General features: G+C 55.4%; 1 protein-coding gene across 17 annotated transcripts in view; it reads left to right on the top strand.

Annotated features, from left to right (window-relative positions):
- The window catches only part of TCF3 (transcription factor 3), a 73756-nt gene that overhangs the window by 8018 nt on the left and 44561 nt on the right, over positions 1–21177 (top strand). For 14 of the 17 annotated variants that reach the window (XM_040537359.1, XM_040537360.1, XM_040537358.1 and 11 more), the window contains exon 3: positions 1537–1609. The exons of 1 other annotated variant lie outside the window; for it this stretch is intronic. In XM_040537359.1, the coding sequence (XP_040393293.1) occupies positions 1537–1609 (73 nt within the window). Of the gene's footprint in view, positions 1–1536; positions 1610–17041; positions 17108–21177 lie in introns of those variants that run through there. 2 more of the 17 variants (XM_040537364.1, XM_040537363.1) reach the window with 2 other exon arrangements.

Below are 21177 nucleotides of genomic sequence, written 5' to 3'. Positions count from 1 at the left end.
TTTCTAGCCCGACTTCCTGAGGAAACAAGGCCTGTTCGATGGTGGGGCCGCCGGCCCCCTGGGTGCGGGGCTGAGCCCCCGGGGCTGCAGGGGGGGCCCCCAGCAGGGGCTGAGCCCCCAGGGAGCGGGTGCTGGCGGCAGGGCGAAGCCACGGGGAGGCAGGTGCCTGCAGGCCTGCCGCCGGTTGTCCACACGCGCGCTTAAACGCTGCTTACGCCTTTATTTAAATGGCGTGTGCTTCTGTACCGCTCAAATGTGCGCGTTCATAAATATATATGATCCCAAATTTGAGTTCTTTTTTGAATGGCAGTTGGTTTCTTAACTGCTCTCTTTGCATCTCTACCACATTTAACTGTGTTTTTTTTTTTTTTCTCCCCAGCGTTTGTAAAAACAAAGCTGGGTAGACGGTTCTGTACAAAGGAATGTTTCTGACCACAGCCAGACATCAGCTATGTCAGGGCACGAAACGCTGCATTTCTGTAGGCTCTTGTGCCATTACATTGTTTAATCTTCAAAGCATTAAACTTTTGAGTTACTCAGACATTGCAAAGCTAAAAATAATAAAAATTCAAATGACTTGGTGGTAAAAGTATCTTGAGTAGTAAAAGGATATTAAAATGTTAATTCACTAAGCGTTTTCCCACCAGTTGTTTTATTGGCTGGAGCTCCATTTGTGTGGAGAAGAATTAGTTTTCTGCTGCACGCAGGTGCATATAAATTTTTAAATAACAGCTTCTGAAGCCCTCCCAACTTACATTAAAAATATTTACCCAGGTTCACTGTGTTTTTGAGGAAGCTCCCTGGCAGAAGACGAGCTGTGGTGCTGCGGCCACAGCAGTGTAGCAAACGAGTAGCCAACGTTACTGACTTTGCAAAATATGTGAACGTTGCTCATCGTGAGTTAAATACCTTTGAACTTGGCACGGCTTCTGCCAGCCCATGGGCTGCGTTCACTCGTGGTGCTGCTGGAGCCCCCAGGGACCAGGGTTGGGAGCTGGCATGGGGCTGCTGGGTGGCCGGAGGGCAGCCCGCGTCCTCCTTGGGCACGGGGCGAGACCTGGACCGCGCTAGGGGCCGAGGGATGAAGTGAGCTCTGCCGGGTGCTGTCGCTGGCCTGGGAGCTTTTTGTGAATGGAGTCAGGCGTTCGGCACGGCTCCGGCGGCACCCTCCCGGCTGGGCCTTGGTGATTAGGCTGGGGCAGAAACTGTTGGTTTTGACCGCAGCAGCGATGCGTCTTGGATGGCTTTCAACTGCACCTAAGGAACCAGACATGCTGTGTACACAGGAGAAGTTTATGCACGTAGGAATGCGTGTGTATATTAGCGCACAGCTGCGCCGCTCTCCCGTCCCTCCTGCAGCTGATCTATGTAGCAGGGACGCGAGGAGAGGAAAGTTTTTTGCATCAGTAAAGTGCTTCTCTTCCCCCTTCCTCCCCCTGCCTGCCCAACACGACTCCCCTTTGCAGCAGCACAGCAAAACTAACATACTGAAATCTCTCTTCTCTTCCCTTCCCTCTCATCTCCTTGTTTTTCTAGATGTTTCCCCTGCCAGTGGCTAATGGAAAAAACAGACCCACGACCCTAGCAAGCACTCAGTTTGGAGGATCAGGTATTGTCATCTTAATTTTTTTTGTTATTTAACAACATAAAGTCTCTTGCAATAAATGTGTGTTTGCTACCAGGGACCCAACCGGAGCGGTTTCGGTAGTTTTGTGTGTTGTGTGTTTTTCTGGTGGTTGTCTGCTGCTGGTTTGTCGGATGCTCTCCTTGTTGCTCCGCGTGTCTCTGGGCAGGCAGAGCTGCTCTTTCTGGTCTGTCGCTGGTTGGGAAGCTGCTACCGGAGCTGGAGGTCGTGTACTGTACCCTGGAAGACTTTTTCTGTACATCACTGAGGAGACACTTCCTTGGTGGTGAATTCCTGGGGCTCGGCTGCCCGAAGGGAGACTCCGGTGCAATGTGGGTGTCTGCTCCGTTCAGCTCCCTGCTGCGGGTGGGATCTCTCTGTTCCCACAGGTGCCTTCGCAAAGCCCTCCTGGCAGCAGGGAGATGGGCAACGAGGGCGGCTGGAGCCGTGCACGAGGTTTGGGGCTGCTGGGGGGCAGAGCAGAGCCGTGCGGCCCCGTCCCCGCTGGCGAGGGTACAAGGATGCCTGCATTGAAGGGGTTTTGGAGCAGGGCGTCTGTGGGAGGAGCGGGCTGCTGCTCTGGCTGCAACAGCAGGCTCTGAAGGGCACGTAGCTTTTAGATGTCTGGTTTTGGAAGCACGGTGTGGATTCATCTGAGGCTGAAGCGGAGAATTCCCAGGCCGGGCGGACGGCGCGGTGCCGTGCCAGGCTTTTGATGCCCGGGGAAGCTGTGCTCTGCGCAGGGCTCGCTGCAGCCCCTGGCGTGCAGGAAGTTCGCTTAATTTGCCCTTCTTGCTGAAACATGCTGCTGCTTTGGGGATGGTTAAAACTTGACCTTTCTGTGCCGGCTCGAGTCGAGCTGTCTGGGGAAAGGGCAATGCCTGTGCCCAGCCACAGGGAGCAGGGTGGGATTTCTGGGTGGTGGCGGAGAAGGGGTAGCTCTTGGGAGCTCCTGTGAAAGCAACGTGCAAGAAGAGTGCTCTGCTCTGCTCCTGCTCTTTGGGGCCAGGGGAATGTGGAACTGTTTAGCTGCTTGTCAAGATGTTTTTGAGCAAACATTTTTACAGGGAGGTAAGCTGTTGAGTGGGTGCTGGAGAAAAGGGAGGAAATTCAAGGGCAGAAACTCTCGGGTTAACCCAGATGGAAGCTGATCTCCCCAGCGAGCGTTCCTGTGTATGAATGTGCCTGCGACTTCTGCTGTTAAAATAATCCACCGAAGACATGCTACACACTAGTGAGAGAATAGCACTGGAGCAAGCTCCCATTAATTCGTTTCCTGCTCGGAGGCTGGCTTGGCTGCTTGGCTTGCAGAGCCGGCCAGCGAGGAGAGGCTGCAAGCAAGGCTGTGCTGGTGCAGCCAGCGCGGTGACCGGACCCCCTCTGCCTGGCTGGGCAGCAGCCAAAACGATGCAAAATCTTTTTTCTCTTTTTTTTTTCTTCCCCTCTCTCTTCTTTCGGGTGAGTGAAAGGTAATGTTGACACCACCCTTCCTCTGGGCTGCTGCTTTTTGAGCCTGGCTGTGAGTAGTTCATAAAAACAGAGGACTGATATTATACAACAGCAGTTGCACAATCGCTGCTGTCCTGGTTTTGGGGCTCTGGGGCAGCTCTTTTGTCCTGCAGACGGGCAGCCTGTGTTTCAAATGCAGCTTGAGGCTTGGTTTAGGGGAAACCTTTTGCTCCACCAGCAGCGTTAGCTCCTCAGCCTCACCTTTGGAGAGTGAGAGGGACACATTTCAATTCCTCTTCACATTTGTGACTTCTTCTGGTTCTGGGTGTTTGAAGATGGATTTTTGCTGGGTGAATAACTGCAATAAGATTTCACTAAGGTGTGCAGTGTACAGGGGTGCAGTGCGTCTGCTAGAAGGATCCAGGCTGTCTACAGAGGGTCCTGGACAGTGGTCTTCATAGTTTGTGGATGGTGGTTAAGCTTAATCTACTAATCGACAGCAAGGTACCATCAGAGGCTAGTTCATCCTCAAAGGCATAGCCAGGCAGCCAGCTCAGAACTCGACGGCAACTTGTCACCAGCACTGCTTGGTTGGAGGTGAAGAGCAGATGGCCCTTGGATTCGGGGACCTGGACTTGCTGAGGGAGCGGAGCGCCTTGCAGCCATCGGTAATCTGGACCTGGAGATTAGCTCCTTAAATCTGCTTGCCACACAGCAAGGCCTGGGTTTCATCTTCAGCGTGCCTCGTGGTTTTCAAACGCTTGCGTTCAGCTGGGGTCCCATGCCCCTGGTGAAATAGTGCTGTTTCTTCTCCGCTGCCATCCCTCTCCTTGGAAGGAGGAACCAAGCGCCAGTTCGCTCAAGTCTTGGCTCAGCAGTGCGCACTGCAACATCAATACCTGGTTATTGCAATAACCCCGAGATAATAAACTGATGCCTTCTGCGCCAGAAGCATTTATGTTTGGTGCTTCTGCCCACCCTTGGAAATATGAATTCGTGGCCTCCCACTCTTCATCTGCCTCCTCCTCAGGGAGATCCTGGGGCAAGGCGGAGCTCTTATTTTTTTCCCCTCCAGAGGAACGTTCAGCTCGAGGCTCTCTGCTGCCCAGGGGAAGCTGGAGGTGGAAGGAGCCGGGCAGGGACCCTGCTGACTCCCAGCCAAAATGCCCCATTTGCCAGGATAAGGTTCTCGCTTCCAAAGTCCGGCTGGTAAATAAGGTAGTGCGGTAATTCGAAACATTGCTACTAGAAAACTGCGGTGATAAAACTGCCCCAAATTGAAATCCTCTTCAAATCCCCATTAATGACTGCCTTGGCCGCCCCTGGCTGGGATGCTGGCGTGTGCGTGGGTGGCCTCCTCGCGAGGGGTGACCCGGTTCGCTCTCCGAAGCCAGGAAAATTCAAAGTGTTAATGCAAGCCCTCCAGCTTTGAGATCTCTTTGCTTTTATATTTGTCTCCTGGTTTTATTTTAAGCTCTGCCACTGTTTCCCTCATTTCTGTCCTTAAATGCACCAGGGAGGAACTGGTTTAGCTATCCCGCCGCACGGACAATTCAGCACCTCCGCTTTGCGTTTTTTTGGCAAGGCGAAACCCAACAATTGCCACTAGGACGGAGCTTACGTCATGCGGACCGTGTCTGCAGCATTTATAGCACATATAGGTCACCGCGGGGAAGTTGGTCTTCCTGGGGCTTGGAGCTGCGACCAGCGCTTCCAGCGTGAGCCCCGCTGTTTGCTGCCGGGGCGCTCAGCACATGCCTATTGTCCTGCTCCTAGAGGGCTGTGGTTTCGTCATCCCCGTGCCAAACTGTTTGTTTGTTATTTGCAGTAGCAAAACATTTCAAGCCGGGTCCTCTGTCCCCCCTCCGGCCCCCATGTCATAGTTTGTAGATGACTAATCTGATCAGAAACGAGCGCCCTCCCAGCGTGCTTAATTAAACTGCGCCTCTAGCAGGAAACCGCGCGTACTGGATTTCACATGGAAATGACCAGTTTTAATTGACGCTGAGACAGTAGGAGTGGCGGGAGGCAAAGAAGTTTCATTGTCTCTTCCTGGGCCGTGGCATCGCCGCGGGGCCGCGCCGGGGCTGTCACCTCTTGGCTGCTGAGTTTTTGGGGTCAGCGCGTGCCAGCTGTGCCGCTGCCGCAGCAAACACGTCAGGGCTCTGCCGAGCAGGGAAGGGAAACTGAGGCAAATGGTTGCACGAGGTAATACATCTCCTGGAGCAGAATACATCTCCTGGAGCTGCTCTCCAGCAGTGCTTTGCATCCACAACGAATATACAGCGCCTGTAGCCCTCTCCCCAAAGCATCAGCAAAGTGTGCGATGCCAGGGTTGTGTCCTATCGGAACAGGAGCCCAGGCTGCCTTCTGCCGACGTGATTCCTGCTCACAATAAATAAAATCTTTGCTAAAAAAAATAGCCTTAATTGTTTTCCTTTTGAGTAACCGAATTCACCGTTAAATGTCTTCTCCTTCTCGCTTTGTGCTGAAAGGAGCTCCCGTGCTTGAGCTCCCCTGGGTGGGTTTGGAGGGGAGAGTTCCCCCCCGCTCCGCACTGTGATTTCCAGCCCCAAAATTTGTTCAGTGCTTTTTTGCCAGTGAGATTGTGAGATGAGGCTCATTGTTGAGGGAATTGCTTTGATCGGGGCAAGTTCATAAAATACATTTGAAGCCGGCTAACCAGGGAGTTTTTCAAAGAGTTACAAGCTGGTGCATGTAACAAATTTTAAGTTATAGTCTAGTGAACAAAGCAAATGCATTCTCCCTGGAGGTAGGTGAGTCTCTATCCCCTTTGAAAGCCTGCTTTAAACAACGTTCAAACTTGGATACCTGTGGCAACAGCACTGAGAGTAATAAATTCTGTGAAAGATGAGGTTGTCTCATTAATTGGGGCTGTGGGTTAGCTGTTTGAAGATTTAATTATTCTGCGTGTGCACGCAGCCGCGTGTCAGGAGGATCCCGGTGTGGAAGGGAGGGTCTGGGGGGCTGGATGCTGGTGGTAAAAGCGGCGAATTCGGGGGGTTGTGGGGAGCTGAGCACCACGTTTCGGGCGCAGTGCTGTCAGCGATTGAGTTTCAGGCTGCAGAATGGCGTTTGCAGCTATTTGCCATAGTGAGGAAAAGAGGAGCTTTTATTAGTAAGGATGTATCACGTTTTCCTACTAACTGCCTCGAGTTCCCACATGTTTTGCTTATGCTGGAGTGGGAGTGATGGGCTTTGCTTGCTATTTTGATATGTGATGGAAGGCAGACATGAGGTACGCAATATGGGACTTGATATTTAAAACTGGCACTTTCCATTAAAGCGTGCACTGCAGGCTGCTTGTTTATGTTGCGGTCGTGTGCGTGCCCGTGCAGCAGGCTTGCGAAACTGTCACTAAACGGAGAGCCACCACAACAAAAAGTCAGAGCAGCAAGCTTGCTTGCCTGCCTGCTGCCACGGCTTTGTCTTTCGAAGTTAAAATGACTTTTTAGCCGTTTTTGAAGGAAGGAAAAAAAAAAAACAAACCTCTTGCTGTGGACAAGTCAAGCTTGCAAAGCCTGGAAGGAGGCGGCCGGCTTCGCTTCTCTGCGCGCCCCAGGGCTGCGTTCTTGCGGAGGAGGGTGCTGGGGGGACCCCCCCGGGCTCTCCGTGCCACAGCCTGGAGGGTTTTCAGGGCTTTCAGTGGAGTTCAGCTCCCACATGCTGCAGCCGGGTGCTTTGAAGGGCTCTCGGCTCTATTCTCTTTCGCCGCCTTGGGGAAGCTCCCGGTCTACTCCCTGCTTTCTCCTCGGTGTTTTGTCTGTGGGGTGGGTCACGTCGAGGATATGGAAAATAGGATTTGAGAAACAAAAACAGAAAGAAAGGTTTGGAGGGCCCGAAAGTGGGGCGTTTCTGTAGCTGGGTGAGCAGGAAATAATAGCAAGCGTAGGGGAACAAAAGGCAGGGGCATATCTTCACGCCTGTCTCCCTCAACCCCGCGTAACGCCCCAGTTCCATCTCCAGTCATGTCCCCGTGTCCTGGAGCGCGCGTCCCTGCTCCTGGGGCTGCCCTGCCATGGCAGCTGCTTCTCCTGCACCATCGCGGCGAGGATGACATGCAGCTGTTTTTTGTTGCTTTTCTTCAAATATGTTTTTTTTCGCCTTGAATTTTCTGTACAGTGGGCAAGGCTGGGAGCGAGGGCGTCCCGCTGGAGCAGGTTTCCAGTGGGTGCGTGAGGAGTGAACCTGGGGAGAGCACTGAGGGCAAGCGTTGTGCTGGGGCAGCAGCGATGCTCTAGGGGCAGCTCAGCGCTCAGGAGTCCCACCGGTGGCTGCGGGTACGGCAGAGAAATCTCCCTTCTTTGTGTGCCTGCAACTTCAGGGGCTGGCAGGGTGCGTGTTTTCAGGGGAGGGATATTTCTGCCAATCTCCCACCCCAAGGAAGGGTCCTCCTGGCTGGATTTGAGACTTTGAACAAGGAAAGAGCACGGGGAATGTCGGAGGTGCTAGAGAGCCAAAGCTGTACTGAGATAAGCGACAGCTTTTGTTTAGAAACTGCAAATTTGACACAGACCTTGTTTAAGCACACAGTTTTAACTTTGCCAGCAGAGTTAGAGCGGTGCAGCCATCTCCTGCCGGCGGAGCTTTTTCCTTCCCGAGATGAGGCAACGCAGCCCTGGTGTAACTGTGCCTGCTCGAGGGGTTGTGGCGAGAGGAGTACATCTTATGTAAAGTATCACGTGCCTTACCTGGCGTGAAGCTGGGGTAGGAGGGAGCCTTCTGCCTTCAAGCTCAAGCACCTGCTTTCCTTTTATTAAAAGGAGGTGGTGCCCGGCGCTGTTGCACTGCTTAGGCTGCTGGTGTCTTGATGGCGAGGGCCAGGACCTCATTAAAAATGATCTCGTGGAGGGCAGCGCGCTTGGGGTTTGGTGCTAAGACGCAGCAGCTCTGCCCCAGCCCACCTCCAATCCTGCTCATGCAGCACAGCTTGAGCATTGTGCGTTGTTGCAGGGCTGAGACTTGGACTTCTGCATTTGAGGAGGGAAAAAGCATGTGCCTAACCTGGCCGTGTCTGGCTGTTACATCCCCTGGGTGCTTCTCCATCCTCTGCTCCTGTTGCGTTCTGCCGGTGGGAGTAGGCAGAAAGCTCGCTTTTGGCTCAGCATCCCAGCTCGAAGCCTTCCACGCTTGTTGTGCCCTTTCCAAAGGGGAGAGATGGCTTTGGAAGGGGCCCAGCAGGTCTGGCAGGCGTTTCTGCTGGACCTCGCTGCTGCTAATTTCAAATTCTGCATGCTCGGTAGGGTGCCTGCTGCAGCACGTGTCCCGCGTGTGACCAGCCGCTGCTATTGCATCCCCATTGTTAATGTTACGTGCGCTTACACTCGGATTGGAGTTAACCTTTTTTTTAGTTTGAGGTAGCAAGTGGGTGTCTTAAGGGGACAGATGTAATGCGTGGTGCCATTTTGTTACTCTGGAGGGCCTCATACCTAGTCAGGCACTGCGGTAGCTAGGCTGAAGGATGCTGTAAACGCATCTTCTCTGCTCACTGGCATCCAAAATCACTGTTAAAGGTGACATCTTTGTTCTAATAGAAGCGCAGACTCTGATGATGCTGTTTACGACATCTTCACAAGTGGGAAGGTGAATGAAGATCTTACCACTTCAGCTGGAACTAGGCAGTGTTTGCCTCCAGGGCCAGGGCAATGAGGTTGTACACGTGTTTCCTGCATGCTTTGGGCTGTGTGCATGGGACAGGACCATGGGCTGAACTCCCCAGGCCGGCGAAGCCCTCCTGGGATGCACGGTGACCCCTGATAGATGGGGTTGATGCGGGATGATCCTCTAACCGTGGGCTGGAAACCTGCCCTAGGAGCCGTGCCGTGCCTGAAAAGCGCGCTGCGCTCTCGGGGCGGGCTCGGTGCCTCTGCCCCGTGCTGCAGGCATCGCGACGCAGGTAAGCCCCGGGTCACAGGCTGCTGGCAGCTGTTCCTCTTCTGCCTTGGCGCTCGCTCCTCGCCGCTCGGCTCGGCCCGTTCTGCCGGCTCCGGGTGCCGGAGCGGAGGCGTTCGCCTGCCTGCCCGCGCCCTGCCTGCCTGCCACCCCGTCCCGGGGCGTGCAGCAGGGCGGTGGGCTGGTGCCGGCCGATGCAGCTGTCTCAGTTATGCCAAAAAGTTTGCCCACATCTGCCTCTCGGATTCCCAGCCGCGTGGGTTGGGATTAGCCTGCCCTCTCGCAGCGCCTCCAAATAGCTGAGACATCCCCGGAGCACGGCGAGGGGGTGGCAGCCTGCAGGCTCCCAGCTGCCTCCGAGGAGGACCGCTGGCTGTCCCACGTGTCCCCAGGCAGCGAGGAGGAGGGACGTGGGCAGCATCCGAGGGCTGCAGCTTCCCTGGTGCATCCCCAGGCCACCGACCCCGCTGGGTGCGTGCAGATGCCCGGAGCAGACGGGTTTGGGGCGTGAGGATGGCACCGACCCTCCGGCATCGCGTTGCACGAGCAGAAGGCCAGAACGCAGGCGTATGTTTGTGAGCAGTGTTTCTGGGGAGAAAGGTTAAATTTTAGGGAAATGGGGCTTGTTGAATGATGGTTGTGCCCTGCCAGACCTCCAAGCAGAGCCAGCATGGAGAGCATCTCGCTGCGGGTTTCGGAGGCCCTCCTGCCAGAAGGTTCCCAAGTATTTTGCAAGTCTTGATTAGCGCATTAGCTTAAACAAATTGAGTTATATATGCCACGGAGGGAAGAAAGGTACTGCACTCCTTCAGTGTTGACTTAAAGTTTAATTAATTTTGTTGCCAAATGAGGCATGAAATACGGTGTGAAATACATTGTGGTGCTGAATGCGTAATTGTACGGGGGACCAGGAGCGCGGCGGGCGCTGAGGGTTGGAGATCACTGGAGGCGAGCTGGGGCATGGCGCTCTCGTGGCACCGAAACATGCAGCTGGCAGCTGCGGCACCGCCGGGCTTCCCACGGTGCCCTTTGTGGGGGAACGTGCCCTGGGGACCCCCCCGGGGGTGTGGGACTGTGCCCCTGCAGCCTCCCGCACAGCCCTGCGGCGCCCTTGGGCTCTCTGCGGCTTTAAACCCAGCGCAGCCTGGGTTTGGGGTAGGATGGGGAGGTTTTTTGTACAGGTTCTGGGTTTGTCTGACCTGGGTGACCTCACAGGATGGAAGCACGTGAAAAAACATCAGAAGGGGAAAAGGACAAAGGTTTCGTGAATCAGCTTTTGAGGATTTTCCTAATGGTTTTGTTGATGCCTCTCTTGCTGCCGTGAATAGTGTTTCTGGAGGGAGGATGTCTTTACAGGAATCACATCACCTTGCCTCACCCCTAAGGGAGGTGAATACCCAGACATCTGCCTTTTTTCCCTTGAATTTTTATATTATCTCTCCAGGTAGCTCAGCTCCAAGGCGAGTGGGGCAAAAAAAAACCTAAAAACCTGCTGTCCATCTGCCTGTTAACCCAGAGCAGCACACCCCCGCCTTGAAGTGTCCGAAGGCACCAGCTCTCTCTAAATTTAGCCAGAGATTGCGTCAGGAGCAAGAGGGAGGTGAAGTTAATGTGGCACAAGCTTTTTCTAGCAGGGGAGCCTTCCTGGTTAGACAGGGACCAAAAATAAATGAATGGCCCCGTTCCAGAGCGGCTGGGGATGGCAGGAAGGGCAGCCTCCACCAACCCCCAGCATGTTTGGGGGTGGGATTTTATACGAAGCAGGGCAAAGGGCTGTTGTACAAAACCCTGACCAGTCCTAAGCAGGAGGAAGCCTCTTGGAAGGCACGTGCCATGCCCTGTGTCCTCTCTGCGGGCACAGACAGACCATTGCCAGCCAGCGGTGGCCTCTCCTTCAGTGGTGGCACTTGGCTCTGGTGGCCCCAGGCTTGGCTGGCACCGCTGGGCACGGAGCCATTCCTCTCCTCAAAGAGCATCTTCTGCCCGTCCTCCATCCCTCGGGAATAGGGTTTTGGTGCAGTTTTCCCCCTCCAGGAGCTGTCCTGGGCTCTGTCATGGTGCTGCGTGCCACCCGGACCTGGTGGCATCCAGCAGGGCCGCAGGGGATGACCCATCACGTCCCTGGCCCGGAGCAGGACCCAGCCACGCTCCAGCAGGACCCGCCAGGACAGGACAAGGCTCGGAGGACGCTGGCGGTGCCCATCACCTCCTTTCCTTCCCCAGGTGGCACAGGGGGACAGTTGGCTCGTGGCACGTGACAAAAGCTGTCCTTGCCATGGTGAATGTGTGACCGCTCCTCGGAGAGCGGGGAGGTCCTGGGCCCCTTCTGCTTTCTAAGGCATTTTTTTTGAAAGTGAGGTGGTCTCTCCTCCAAAGGCTTGTTAATGCCCCGTTAACATTGTTATACAAAACAGCAGTATGCCATTTAATTAGGAAAAATACGTACTAACCTCTACCATATGTTGCTCTTCTCCTCGTATTTGCATTTGAAAGTCCAGCTGAATTTCAATGTGAAACTGGATTTTATCCAAATGATGAATGGCCTGAGAGGCTGTGGGAAGATGGATGTGTCTCCCTATCAAATGTCTTTGGGTTTTTTTCTTTTTTAAAGAAAAAAAAAAATTGAAAGCGAGATGCCTTTATTCTTCCATGTGCTGTGGTTCAAACTGTTCGCACCTTTCCTCTAAAACCTTAAGCAAAAGTGTCTGGCCGGGCGCTCGCTCCTGCATCTTCTGAGAGCAGAGGGAGGCTGCAGCTGAGCGAAGGAGAGGGATGGGTGTTGTCCCGAGCAGTGACCTCTCGGTGGCAGGTCTGGAGAGGAGCCTGCGCCGAAGCTGCCAGTGCTTCTGGCACGGCTGCTTCAGCCTCGTAGGTTTTGCAATCTCCTTGCTTGACCTAAAGAAGACATCAGCACCGACAGGCACCTTTTATTTAAAAATAAGCATAAGTAAAGGACTCGGCTGCGTGGGCTCCGAGGCATCTTGGTCTCTGCAGCAGGAGCGTGGTGCACGGAGCTGCCAAGTGTTCCCTCACTTCGTTTTCCCAAGCTGGGTGAATTTTCATTTTCCCAGCCTGGGCCACCGTTTCCCTGTGGCCGCCATCTCTCCGGCAGCTTTGGGCAGCACATGCTGCCACCTCGCTGCTGTGGGAAGAGCTGAGGGCGCCCAGGCCCCCGGCAGCGGGTCCACAGACCCTCCGAGCTCGCACGCTTCGTGCTGGGCCAAGGGCTGATTTTTCTGCTCCTCCGAGGTATGTGTGAACCGAGCTCAGCTCCGCAGCCAGCTCAGCGCTACGTCGCTGAGCTGCGTGTGCTCACACGGCTCTCGGTGACCTTTACCTCGCCTACCTGGCAAAAAAAAAACCTTAAAAATCATTTCATATCCTGATTATTTCACATCCTCTGCGGATCTGCCTTCGGAGGCCTGCAGGAGTGATGGGCCGGCTGCAGGAGTGGGTGCCACAGGTCTCTGACTTTTGTTCTCCTTTCCCTTGGCCCCTCAGATCAGTTCAATCTTTAAGACGGTTTTTGTTGTGTTTTTTTTTTTTTTTTTTTAGTTGTGTTAATGCAGCTGAACTAATATGATTACATTTCCAGATTTGGGTAATGGAATAACAAGTCAGGAAGCTCTTTTTGAACAGTTGCTTTTTTTTTTTTTTTTTTTTTTTTTTCTAAGTGAGAATCTGTGTCACTTCCAAATTATCCAAGTCTCTTCGTTGGGAAGATCTTTCTCTTTCTCAGTTACTCTTGGCACCAGAGCTCCCTGCTACCGTGGCTGTGCCTGCAGCGCCCTGGTCCTGGTACAAGGCTGCGGGCGCCGCGTGCTCCCTCCCGGGGTTACCAATGGACCCGGAGCAGCTGCAGGGTTGTCGCTGGCTCCCCAAAAAGTTGGGTCTTCCCTAGTAGAAGCAAGAGATGGCAGGGGCTGTGTGTGTCCCCCAGGGGTGTGTTCAGGGCAGGGAGCCTCGCGTGCCTCCCCCTCCCCAGGGTTTGTCCAGGAACGAGCCTCTCCCCGTGCCGCAGGAGCCGGCGCGCGTTGGCTCCGCTCGCCTGCATGTTCGCTCCCGGCTGGTGGAGGAGAGGTTTGGGAAGCGGGCACCAGCGGCCCAGCGAAGTCGTCTTGCAGCGGCAACTTCCTTTCTAAAAAAGAGAAGGATGTTGCGGAGTTGGTGGCTTCCCATTATTTTCCCCAATTTGAGCCCTTTCTTGCCCTCGGCACCAGCCCGTGCGCTGCGCTTCAGCTCGCTGAGAGCCTCGCCACGACGAAGGGCGCCTGCGGCTCGGGGCCACGTGGGTTTGGGCTCCCAAAGCGCCGGGGTCCCAGCGGCAGAGCCTGCCCCGGGGCCGCGGTGTTTGCCCTTCTTTGGGTCTGCGGCACGAAGGTGGTGAGTCACTTTCCATGGAGCGATAGTTACCCCGCTCCCATCTTGTATTTGTGTTGTGTAGCCAGCAGGATTATTTATAACTCAGCCAGCATCCCGAGTCTATTGTTTCAGCAAAGAGCAGGAATGACTAGATGACTTCCTGAGATATTTTTTTTACCACCCCCTCATTTTTTATTTTTTTAAAAATCTGCTTTTCCTTCCAAGTATTATATTCGCCAGTTGGATGCTTTCCCCCCACATCTTCCCCTCCTGATTGTGCATTTGTGCCGCTGACAATCCCACTACCGGTGTTGCTTTAACCCTAAAAGCAGGGTTTTCCTAGGAAAAGCGGAGGAATGTGCTCCAGCAGGTCTGCAGCACATCTGGGGAGCTCGCTGGGTCTGGAGCCAGCATCCCCGGTGCTGGGACCGAGGCAGGAGTCCCCAGATGCGAGGCTCTGGCTGTGCTGTTAACAGGAGCGCGAGCTGCTGTCTGCGTGCAGGATAAAAGGCAGGCTGTGACCTTGTGCTGCGGTTGTCCTCGGGACACCGTGCCACTCGGGTGTGGAGCTGCTCCGGTCCAGGCCACCAGTGCGGGGTGGCAGGGGAACGCTTCAGCTCAGCTGCTTTGTCCCAGTCCCACCTGCCCCAGGTGTTCGCTGGGGCAGTGCAGGGATCTTCCCTGAGCCCGCTGCGTGGGGCAAAAGCCATTTCCCTGCACTCAGTCCCAGGGACGTGGGAGAAGCGGGCCGTACGCTCCTGTCCTCGCACCTGCCCGGTGGCAGTGGCACGATTTGCGCAGCGCAATTTGTGGCAGACGCTGGGGCTGCCCCTTGTGCCGCGTCGCACCGCTGTTTCTTCTGGCTCTGAGTAACCCAGTCCTTGGCCGTTGGGTGTTTATGCAGAGAGAAAGGAAAAATTGGGGGTGTGCATGTTGTTTTTTGCCCCAGATCTGGGAGCTCTCCTACTTCCTTTCCTCCTCCTTTTTGTTGCTCTGCCTGCAGTTTATTCACTGCCTATATTGCAAGGCTCAGCAGTCATCGCGGCCTTAATTAAGCCCTTCCGTGGCGATCTGCGGGTGAAGGTGTGTGAAATAGATAGCAAGGACAGGGTGGGTGGTTCGGTGAACTCTGCCCGTCCGACCCTTTCGGAAGGAGCTGCAGGTCGAGCTTCCCTGGGGAGCAGCACCCAGGGTCCCCTCCGTGGGTGCATGAAACCGCAGGGGCCCAACGGCAGCGGATCCTCACCCAAGCAGCCAGGGGCTCTTTGGGTCTTCTTCCTTGAAGCCAGGGTGGAAGGGGATTCGTTCTAGTCCAATTCTCCTCCTGGCTGGGCAAGATGCCCTGAGGAGCCCTGGCAGTGCTGTGCCCGGCGCCTTTCCTTCGTCGCCTCCTGGGCCGTGACGCACGGAGCAGCCCCGAGGCAGGAGCGGCTGCAACCCTGACCTGCAGAAGTCGTCTGGGGGCGAAACAGCTGAAGAAGAAGTCCTGGCTGCCTTGTGGTCAGCAGAGATCCTGCAGAAGTCCTCTCGGTTTCTGTTAGCTCAGAACTCAAAACTGAGCCCTCGTTTATTTTTAAGGTGCTGTTTCTAGCCGAGGTGCCTGCGAGCACCGTGCTTGTCCTCTCCCCGCCGGCAGGAGCTGCCTCGCAGCCCTCGGGGCCTTCCTGGGCAGGGCCCCAGGGGAGCAGTGGAAGGGGCTGGCCATGGACCTGTCTCCGAATTTGGGGGTGGATGGCACAGAGGTGTTGCTCTGGCTTTGGCTCTCCAGGAGCTGCCTGGAAGCACGAAGCTTGTCCAAATGGGCATGGTGCTCGGATGTGAGCAGCTTGGATTGGCAAATGGGTCTTGAATTCTGTCCTGTAGGGTTTTTGTGTGCTCTTCGTAGCTCCTTCAGCTTTTCCAGGTTTCTTTTTGTGCAGAGCACTAGGTATGGGTCAGACCCAGGAGCGTTGCATACGGTCCTGGGCTCAGGGCTGGGATGATGCTCTATGAAGGGCTGGGAATTGAGGCACCTTGGAGAATCGCTGTCAGAGCCATGCGTTCACAGCAGACTTCTGGGGTCCTCTCCAGAGCTACATTTCTTGTAGCAGCTGAAATCAGAGGTCCTCTGGGCCAGGCACTGAACTTGCTATTTGTAGGAGCTCATCCCAAAGCCTTTACAGCCCAGGCAGGGCGGTTTGGGGTTGCACTGGAGCTGGAGGAGAATCCAGGAGGAGGCTGCTGCGAGACTGCCTCGCGCTTCTGCTCGTCCTCGGTAGGCTGAGGTTTCTGAACCCTTGTTCCCCAAACCTGGGCACCCCTGCACTGGCTCCTGCCTGTCCCACGTGCCCGGCTGTTTCGGTTTTGTCCCGTAGCTGGATGCTCCGGGCAGTGATCCCTTGAGTATAGCACTGGTGCGATTCCCATCCTGTCACCGCAGCATTTCCCTGGAGCACTGGGAGAGCTGAGCCTGGATGGCACAGAATTTGTGCTTCCTGCTGCTCCTCGGGTTCCTTTCAACTGAACCGCACGGAAAAGAAAGGGAGTGAGAAGACGGGGAGCTGGGCCTGACGCTCCCCGCTGTGAAACGGCTGCAGTTGGGCCCTGTGACAGCAGGACGTGTGCCACATGGCAGGAGAAGCCCAGCACGAGCATCTCGCGCAACGTGCTGCCTCTGCCAGCCCTTCTGGGTCAGCTCAAAAATAGAGAACAGCGCTTCTCCCCCAGCACGCTTCGTATTTTTAAAAGCATTGTGGTTTTTTGTTCTGTTTTCTTTAAATAATTTTCTAAAAAGTTGAAACCGTACGACTGGTGCTTTTTGACCCAAACAAGAAAACTGAAAGCTCAGTGAGACGTTGTGGTTTGGATTGCCAGTTGTAAAGATTTTTGTGTTCCAGCGCGCGAGGCTTTCAGGCCAAGGGCTCGTTCCAAGCGGTGGCTCGACAACATGTGGGTTAATAGCTGGAGATGTGTCTGTCCACACAGGTATTTAAGGGATAATCTGTGTTGCTTTATATTGTGCCAAGAGAGGCTGTGTCAGCTCTGGTCTCCGCTGCTGCATTTCCAGCTCTGCCCTAATTTTTGGGCAAGTCTCTCCATATGTACAATAGCTAGAAACAGTTTTGTTCCCTGGAGAGGCTTTGAGGTTTAACATTTATAAAACGCTTTGAGATCTGCAGATAAAGGAAAGCAAGACAATAAACAGCGACCAAGGCTGTGCCAGACAAATACCCTGTATCACCACAACAGAGCCATGCAGGATTGGGTGGAGATGGCTTTTGTTCGAGGGCAAACAACTGCTCCAGAGCTGCTCTGCGGGCTTGGACGGAGCCCTGCAAGCAGGGGTGCAGCTAAACCCAACCCTGGCCTTTAGAAGGGCTTGTGTTAAGGAGGTAACGTCTGTGGGTAAGAGCACAGGGCACTTAGGTGAGTTTTTCCCTGCCCTTCCCATTGCCCTGGGTGCTCTCAGGCTGTGCCCAGGTTCCCTGGGAGCCTGCTCCAGAGGAGATGCCGCCGAGCTGCTCCGCGCTCCCCGTGCAGCGCACCGTAAAATCCCCTGGTGAACTTAATCCACTCCGTAAACCCCGCTAACTTTCTTTTAACTGCTTTTGCCTGTCCTTAGAGTGAACTCCTCCGCAGTCCCCCGAACAAAGGCAGGCAGGAGTGGGCAGGGACCGGGGCCGGTGGGAGGAGCGCGGGGCTGGGGCGCCCGGCACGGGGTGCTGGGCTCTGCCTGCGGCGGCTCCGCGGACATGGCAGCCCCGCGCCGGCTCTTTCGGGGTAAGTCTTCCCAACAGACGTCTGGCAGCGCTGGGGCTTTTTTGGCAGGGGTTTGGAGGGCGGAGTGGGAAGGAGTGATTTCCAGCAGTTGCAATTCTGCTCTCGAGGGATTTGGAGGCAGGTGGGCTCGAGCGTTGGGCCGGAGATCCGCAGGGGTCTCCTTTGGGTGCCGTGCTGCGTTGGGGCAGGAGCAGAGGGCGTTAACGCTGCTTGAGGACACAGGATCCCGTTTTGGGAGCAGGATGCGTGGCACATGAGAATCGCTCATCTTTTCCTGCTGCTTCCCTGCCTTCCCCCATAATGTGAGACCCTTAAAACCTGTTGCAGCGAGGTGCTGCCGGAGGCACGGAGAGGAGGAGGGCATGTAGCTGGGGCAGGCTCGAGCACAACGGCCGTTGTGAGCTGGGGGTTTCTCAGCCCCACACCGGGAGCAGGGGGCTGGCGTGGTTCGGGGCTGTGACGCAGCCTGGTCGCGGGCGTTCCTTCCTCTGCAAGGGGCTTGTGGGATGGTTTCATTTCAGCTGGTTTTAGGAACAGATCCAACCAGTGCCCAGCTGCCTGGAGCTGCCTTTTGCTTTAGTTTGAGTGGTTTGTGCGTATCTGGGCTTAACAGGAGAGAAACCAGTTTATCTGAAGAGTGCCTGCTCAGAAGCGAGCTGGGCTGTGCCCGGGCTCTTGCTCTGGTTTGGAGACCCTGACCTCTGAGTTTTAAATAAGCTTGGGTTTGTGTTTGAGCGAGACCGCACGCTGCATGCTTCAGGGCAGTCAGGATGCTGGGGAGCACCCGAGGTTTTGGGGATGCTGCTGGAGCAAGAAGGAGCAGAACTAGGCTTGACTTGCCTGAGGCCAGTCCCCAGAGAGGCAGATGTGCTCCTTGCTCCCGACAGAGCAGCAAACCCCGGGGCACGTGCTGTACCGCAATGCCCCGTGGGCAGCGGGGAGGCTCGCAGGGGGCTGCTCCCTCATTTCGGCTTGGGGCCAAGGGGTCCCGGCCCTGCTGGGGCAGCTCCTGCAGCAGGCTGTCCCCTCCAGCCGGCAGCCTGGTGAAGCGGACGGGGCTCTCGGGAGGTGTGGAGCTGTGGTTTTGCAAACAGCTGAGCCGGTGAGGTCTTCATCTTCCTCTTCCCCTCCCTGCTGGCCTGGCCCTGTCATGGGGGCTTCTGGGGCACGTTGTGCTCTGAATGGGGAACTGGTTTTCACTGGATTTCCTGCTGTTTTACGCGTTCAGCAACTCCTGGAAAGTCCAGTGAGCCCCAGAACTTGCTCAAGACAAATGTGGGGCAAAGCATCTTTTCCTTTCCAAAGCAGCGAGTGCCTTGCGTGCCCCAAGCCATCTCTCGAGCCTGGTGCAGTGAGGAACCGAAGGTGGCTTGGTTCTGCATGCCGGAGACAGCATGTGATCCTTCAGTGGTCACTCATATTTGCAGGGTTTTCCGTGCTGAGGTTAGGAGTGGCTTGTTTTCTCCCTATTTTTATATGTATATATTATTTCCAAAGTTGCATTTGCAAGTGCAGCAGTGGGGCAGTGGCTCCTGCGCAGCCAGTGGTGTCCCAGCCCACCGGGAGCCCCCGGTGTCACCCCCCTTGGACCCCAGAACTTCTGCACCGGGGCAGTTCCTGCTGTTCATGGAGGAAATAATTCCCTTGAGCTTCTTGCAGTTAAAAGGCAGCTTTAGGAAAACCACCAGAGAAATGTCTAATGGTGAATTTTGCTAGACAGTTGTATCGGCGTTCCTGATAAGAAGTGTTACCGCTCGTCTAGACAAAAGCACCAGAACACAGAACATGATGTAGAGGAGAGGGAGACGAGATAATCTAATGGGTCCCTTTTTGTCTCCAGCCCATGGTTCCTCTAACAGTGGGATGTTTGTGGGCAGCGCCAAAGGGCTCGGGGGGTCATGCAAAGCCAGGCTGGTGCTTTTGGGGCTGGGGGAGACAGCGTGCGACCCGAGCAATGGGTTGGTGCCTGTCCGGGGCAGGGCGAGAGAAAGGCGCAGCTGGATGAGATGTCGCTCCGTGGCGGTGTCAGAATAAACCCTGCGGAATAAAACCTGTCAGAATAAACCATGAGGGCCTCACGGGGCTTCCGAGGAGCTGCAGGGGGGGTATTTTCAGGGTATTGCTGTTAGCGTGAGAGATCACACCGGCTCCTAGGGGCCATCACTAAGTGATGCTTGCGTTGCACCCAGGAAATGGTGTGAAATGCACGTGCAGGAGGGGGGAGCGTTGGTCGGTCCCAGGAGCGCGAGGAGCCATGCCACACGAGGAGTGCCACCTGCTGGCACCTCGCCCCGGCCCGGCACCGTCTGCCCAGCGAGAGGAGAGCTCGGTGGGAGCAGCGGCAGCGTGGGGCCGCAACGGGGCCCTGCAGAGGGGAGGCGCAGTAGGGACGGCTTCCCTGGCTCCTTTGGTGACGTCCTTGTGGCACGGGCACGTCCTCCACCCGCCGGGTGCAGGAGGAGCCCAGACACACGCGGGTGCCACGGTGGGCTCGTCCGTACCTCCACGGCTGGTTTAAGTGGGATGCAGCTGGTGGGAGCAGTGCCACCGTCCTGTCCCATCCCTTGAGCTGGTCCCCATGCGCGTGGGCACGTGACAGATGCAGGTTTAAAACAAGCCGCCATCGCAGTGCCTCAATTTGTCCTCGAGGGTCTGGGATAACACGCTGCTTGGACGTGGGTGTCATGGATGGAGGGAAGCAGGGCACGAGGTGCTGGAGCAACTTTTCCGTGTCCCCTGGCCGAGGTGACTTTAGAAAGTCTCTTGAGGCTGATGGGCAGCCAAAACCAATGGCCCAACATTGGTTTCCCCTGAGGACAGGAGGCTGGATGAGACCTCGCCTGATGGGCTCTGCTCCGTAAGCCGGTGTCGCCCTGAAAACAAAGCTGATTTTTTTTTCAGGTAAGCTCTTCCTGTGACGTGTCCTCTTGGCTTTAGGGGCAGAAGTGGAATTTGGGGCATGGAGCATGGTTATGCAAAGATGTGGATTCTTAGCAAGGGAAGGGACAAGTGAACATCTTGAAGTATTTATAGTTACAGAGGGAAAAAAAAAAGTCGTGCTTCTTGGAAATGGTGTTTCTTAGTAGCAAGTAGATCAAATACAGCCCTTTTTAATGCAATTTAAATAATCGATGGTATATTCAATTACAGAAATATTTGGCAGAGCTCTAAATAGGTCACATCTGTCCTTAAACCGTTCTTAAGGTAAATATCTCACCATGCTGTGCCATGTTGACTGAATTCTGCAAGAACCGGTGCCTGAGAGGGACCCCTCGTGGGCTCCACGTGCGGTTAATCCCCCAGACCCCGTGCCGTGTACGCTGCTGGGGTGTGAGTGTGCTCTGGGGATCCTGCTGTGGGTGTTTGGGCACAGAGGGTCACAGTCCTGCACTTACAGCCCTCCAACCCGAACTTTTTTGGGTTTTGGCATCAGACGAATGCAGTGGGTGCGCGACTGCTGCGCTGCCCAGCGCCGTGCTTTGGGGGCGGTCTGGGGGGTGAGCCCCACACTGAGCCATGTCCCCTCGGAAAAGGAGAAGGGGAAAACAGACGAACCTCTGTTGTGGCAACCGCGGTCTTGAAGTTATTTGCAAACAAAAGCTGGAGCTCGGGGCTTGCCTCGGCCCCGCGGTGGAGGCAGGTGGTGTTGAGAACACTTTGTTTGGGAAAGTTTTTCTCATTGTGTCGAACAATTCTTCTTAGATGATCCTTCCTGTGGGCTGAATCATCGGCTCGGCTAACACGTTAGCTCTCCTCACCAGCCCCACGCCAGTATCCTGTGCGGTCCGGGGCATCCTGTGCCGGGGAGCGGGGCTGCCCAGCGCCCCGCGGGATTGCAGCCCCGGCCTCTAGGGCAGAGCAAATGGCCTCGGCCGTGCCTCCCCTTTGCCTTCCTCCCGCCCACACGTGCTCGTGCTCCCTGGGCAGACGTGATCTGTTTTTTTCTCTTGCTCCAGGGGATTTCGCAGGGCACGCCGCTGGGCTGTTAGCCACATGGTGTTAACTGCCGGCCCTCTTCCCTCGAAGAGAAGGCTCCCAGATAAACTACCGAGGCCACCGAGATTGTGGGT

Source organism: Cygnus olor, chromosome 26 (assembly GCF_009769625.2).
Source record: "Cygnus olor isolate bCygOlo1 chromosome 26, bCygOlo1.pri.v2, whole genome shotgun sequence".
Classification (NCBI taxonomy): Eukaryota; Metazoa; Chordata; class Aves; order Anseriformes; family Anatidae; genus Cygnus; species Cygnus olor.
The sequence above is the reverse complement of the archived record's forward strand: the minus strand, read 5'-3'. Positions and strand labels throughout refer to the sequence as shown.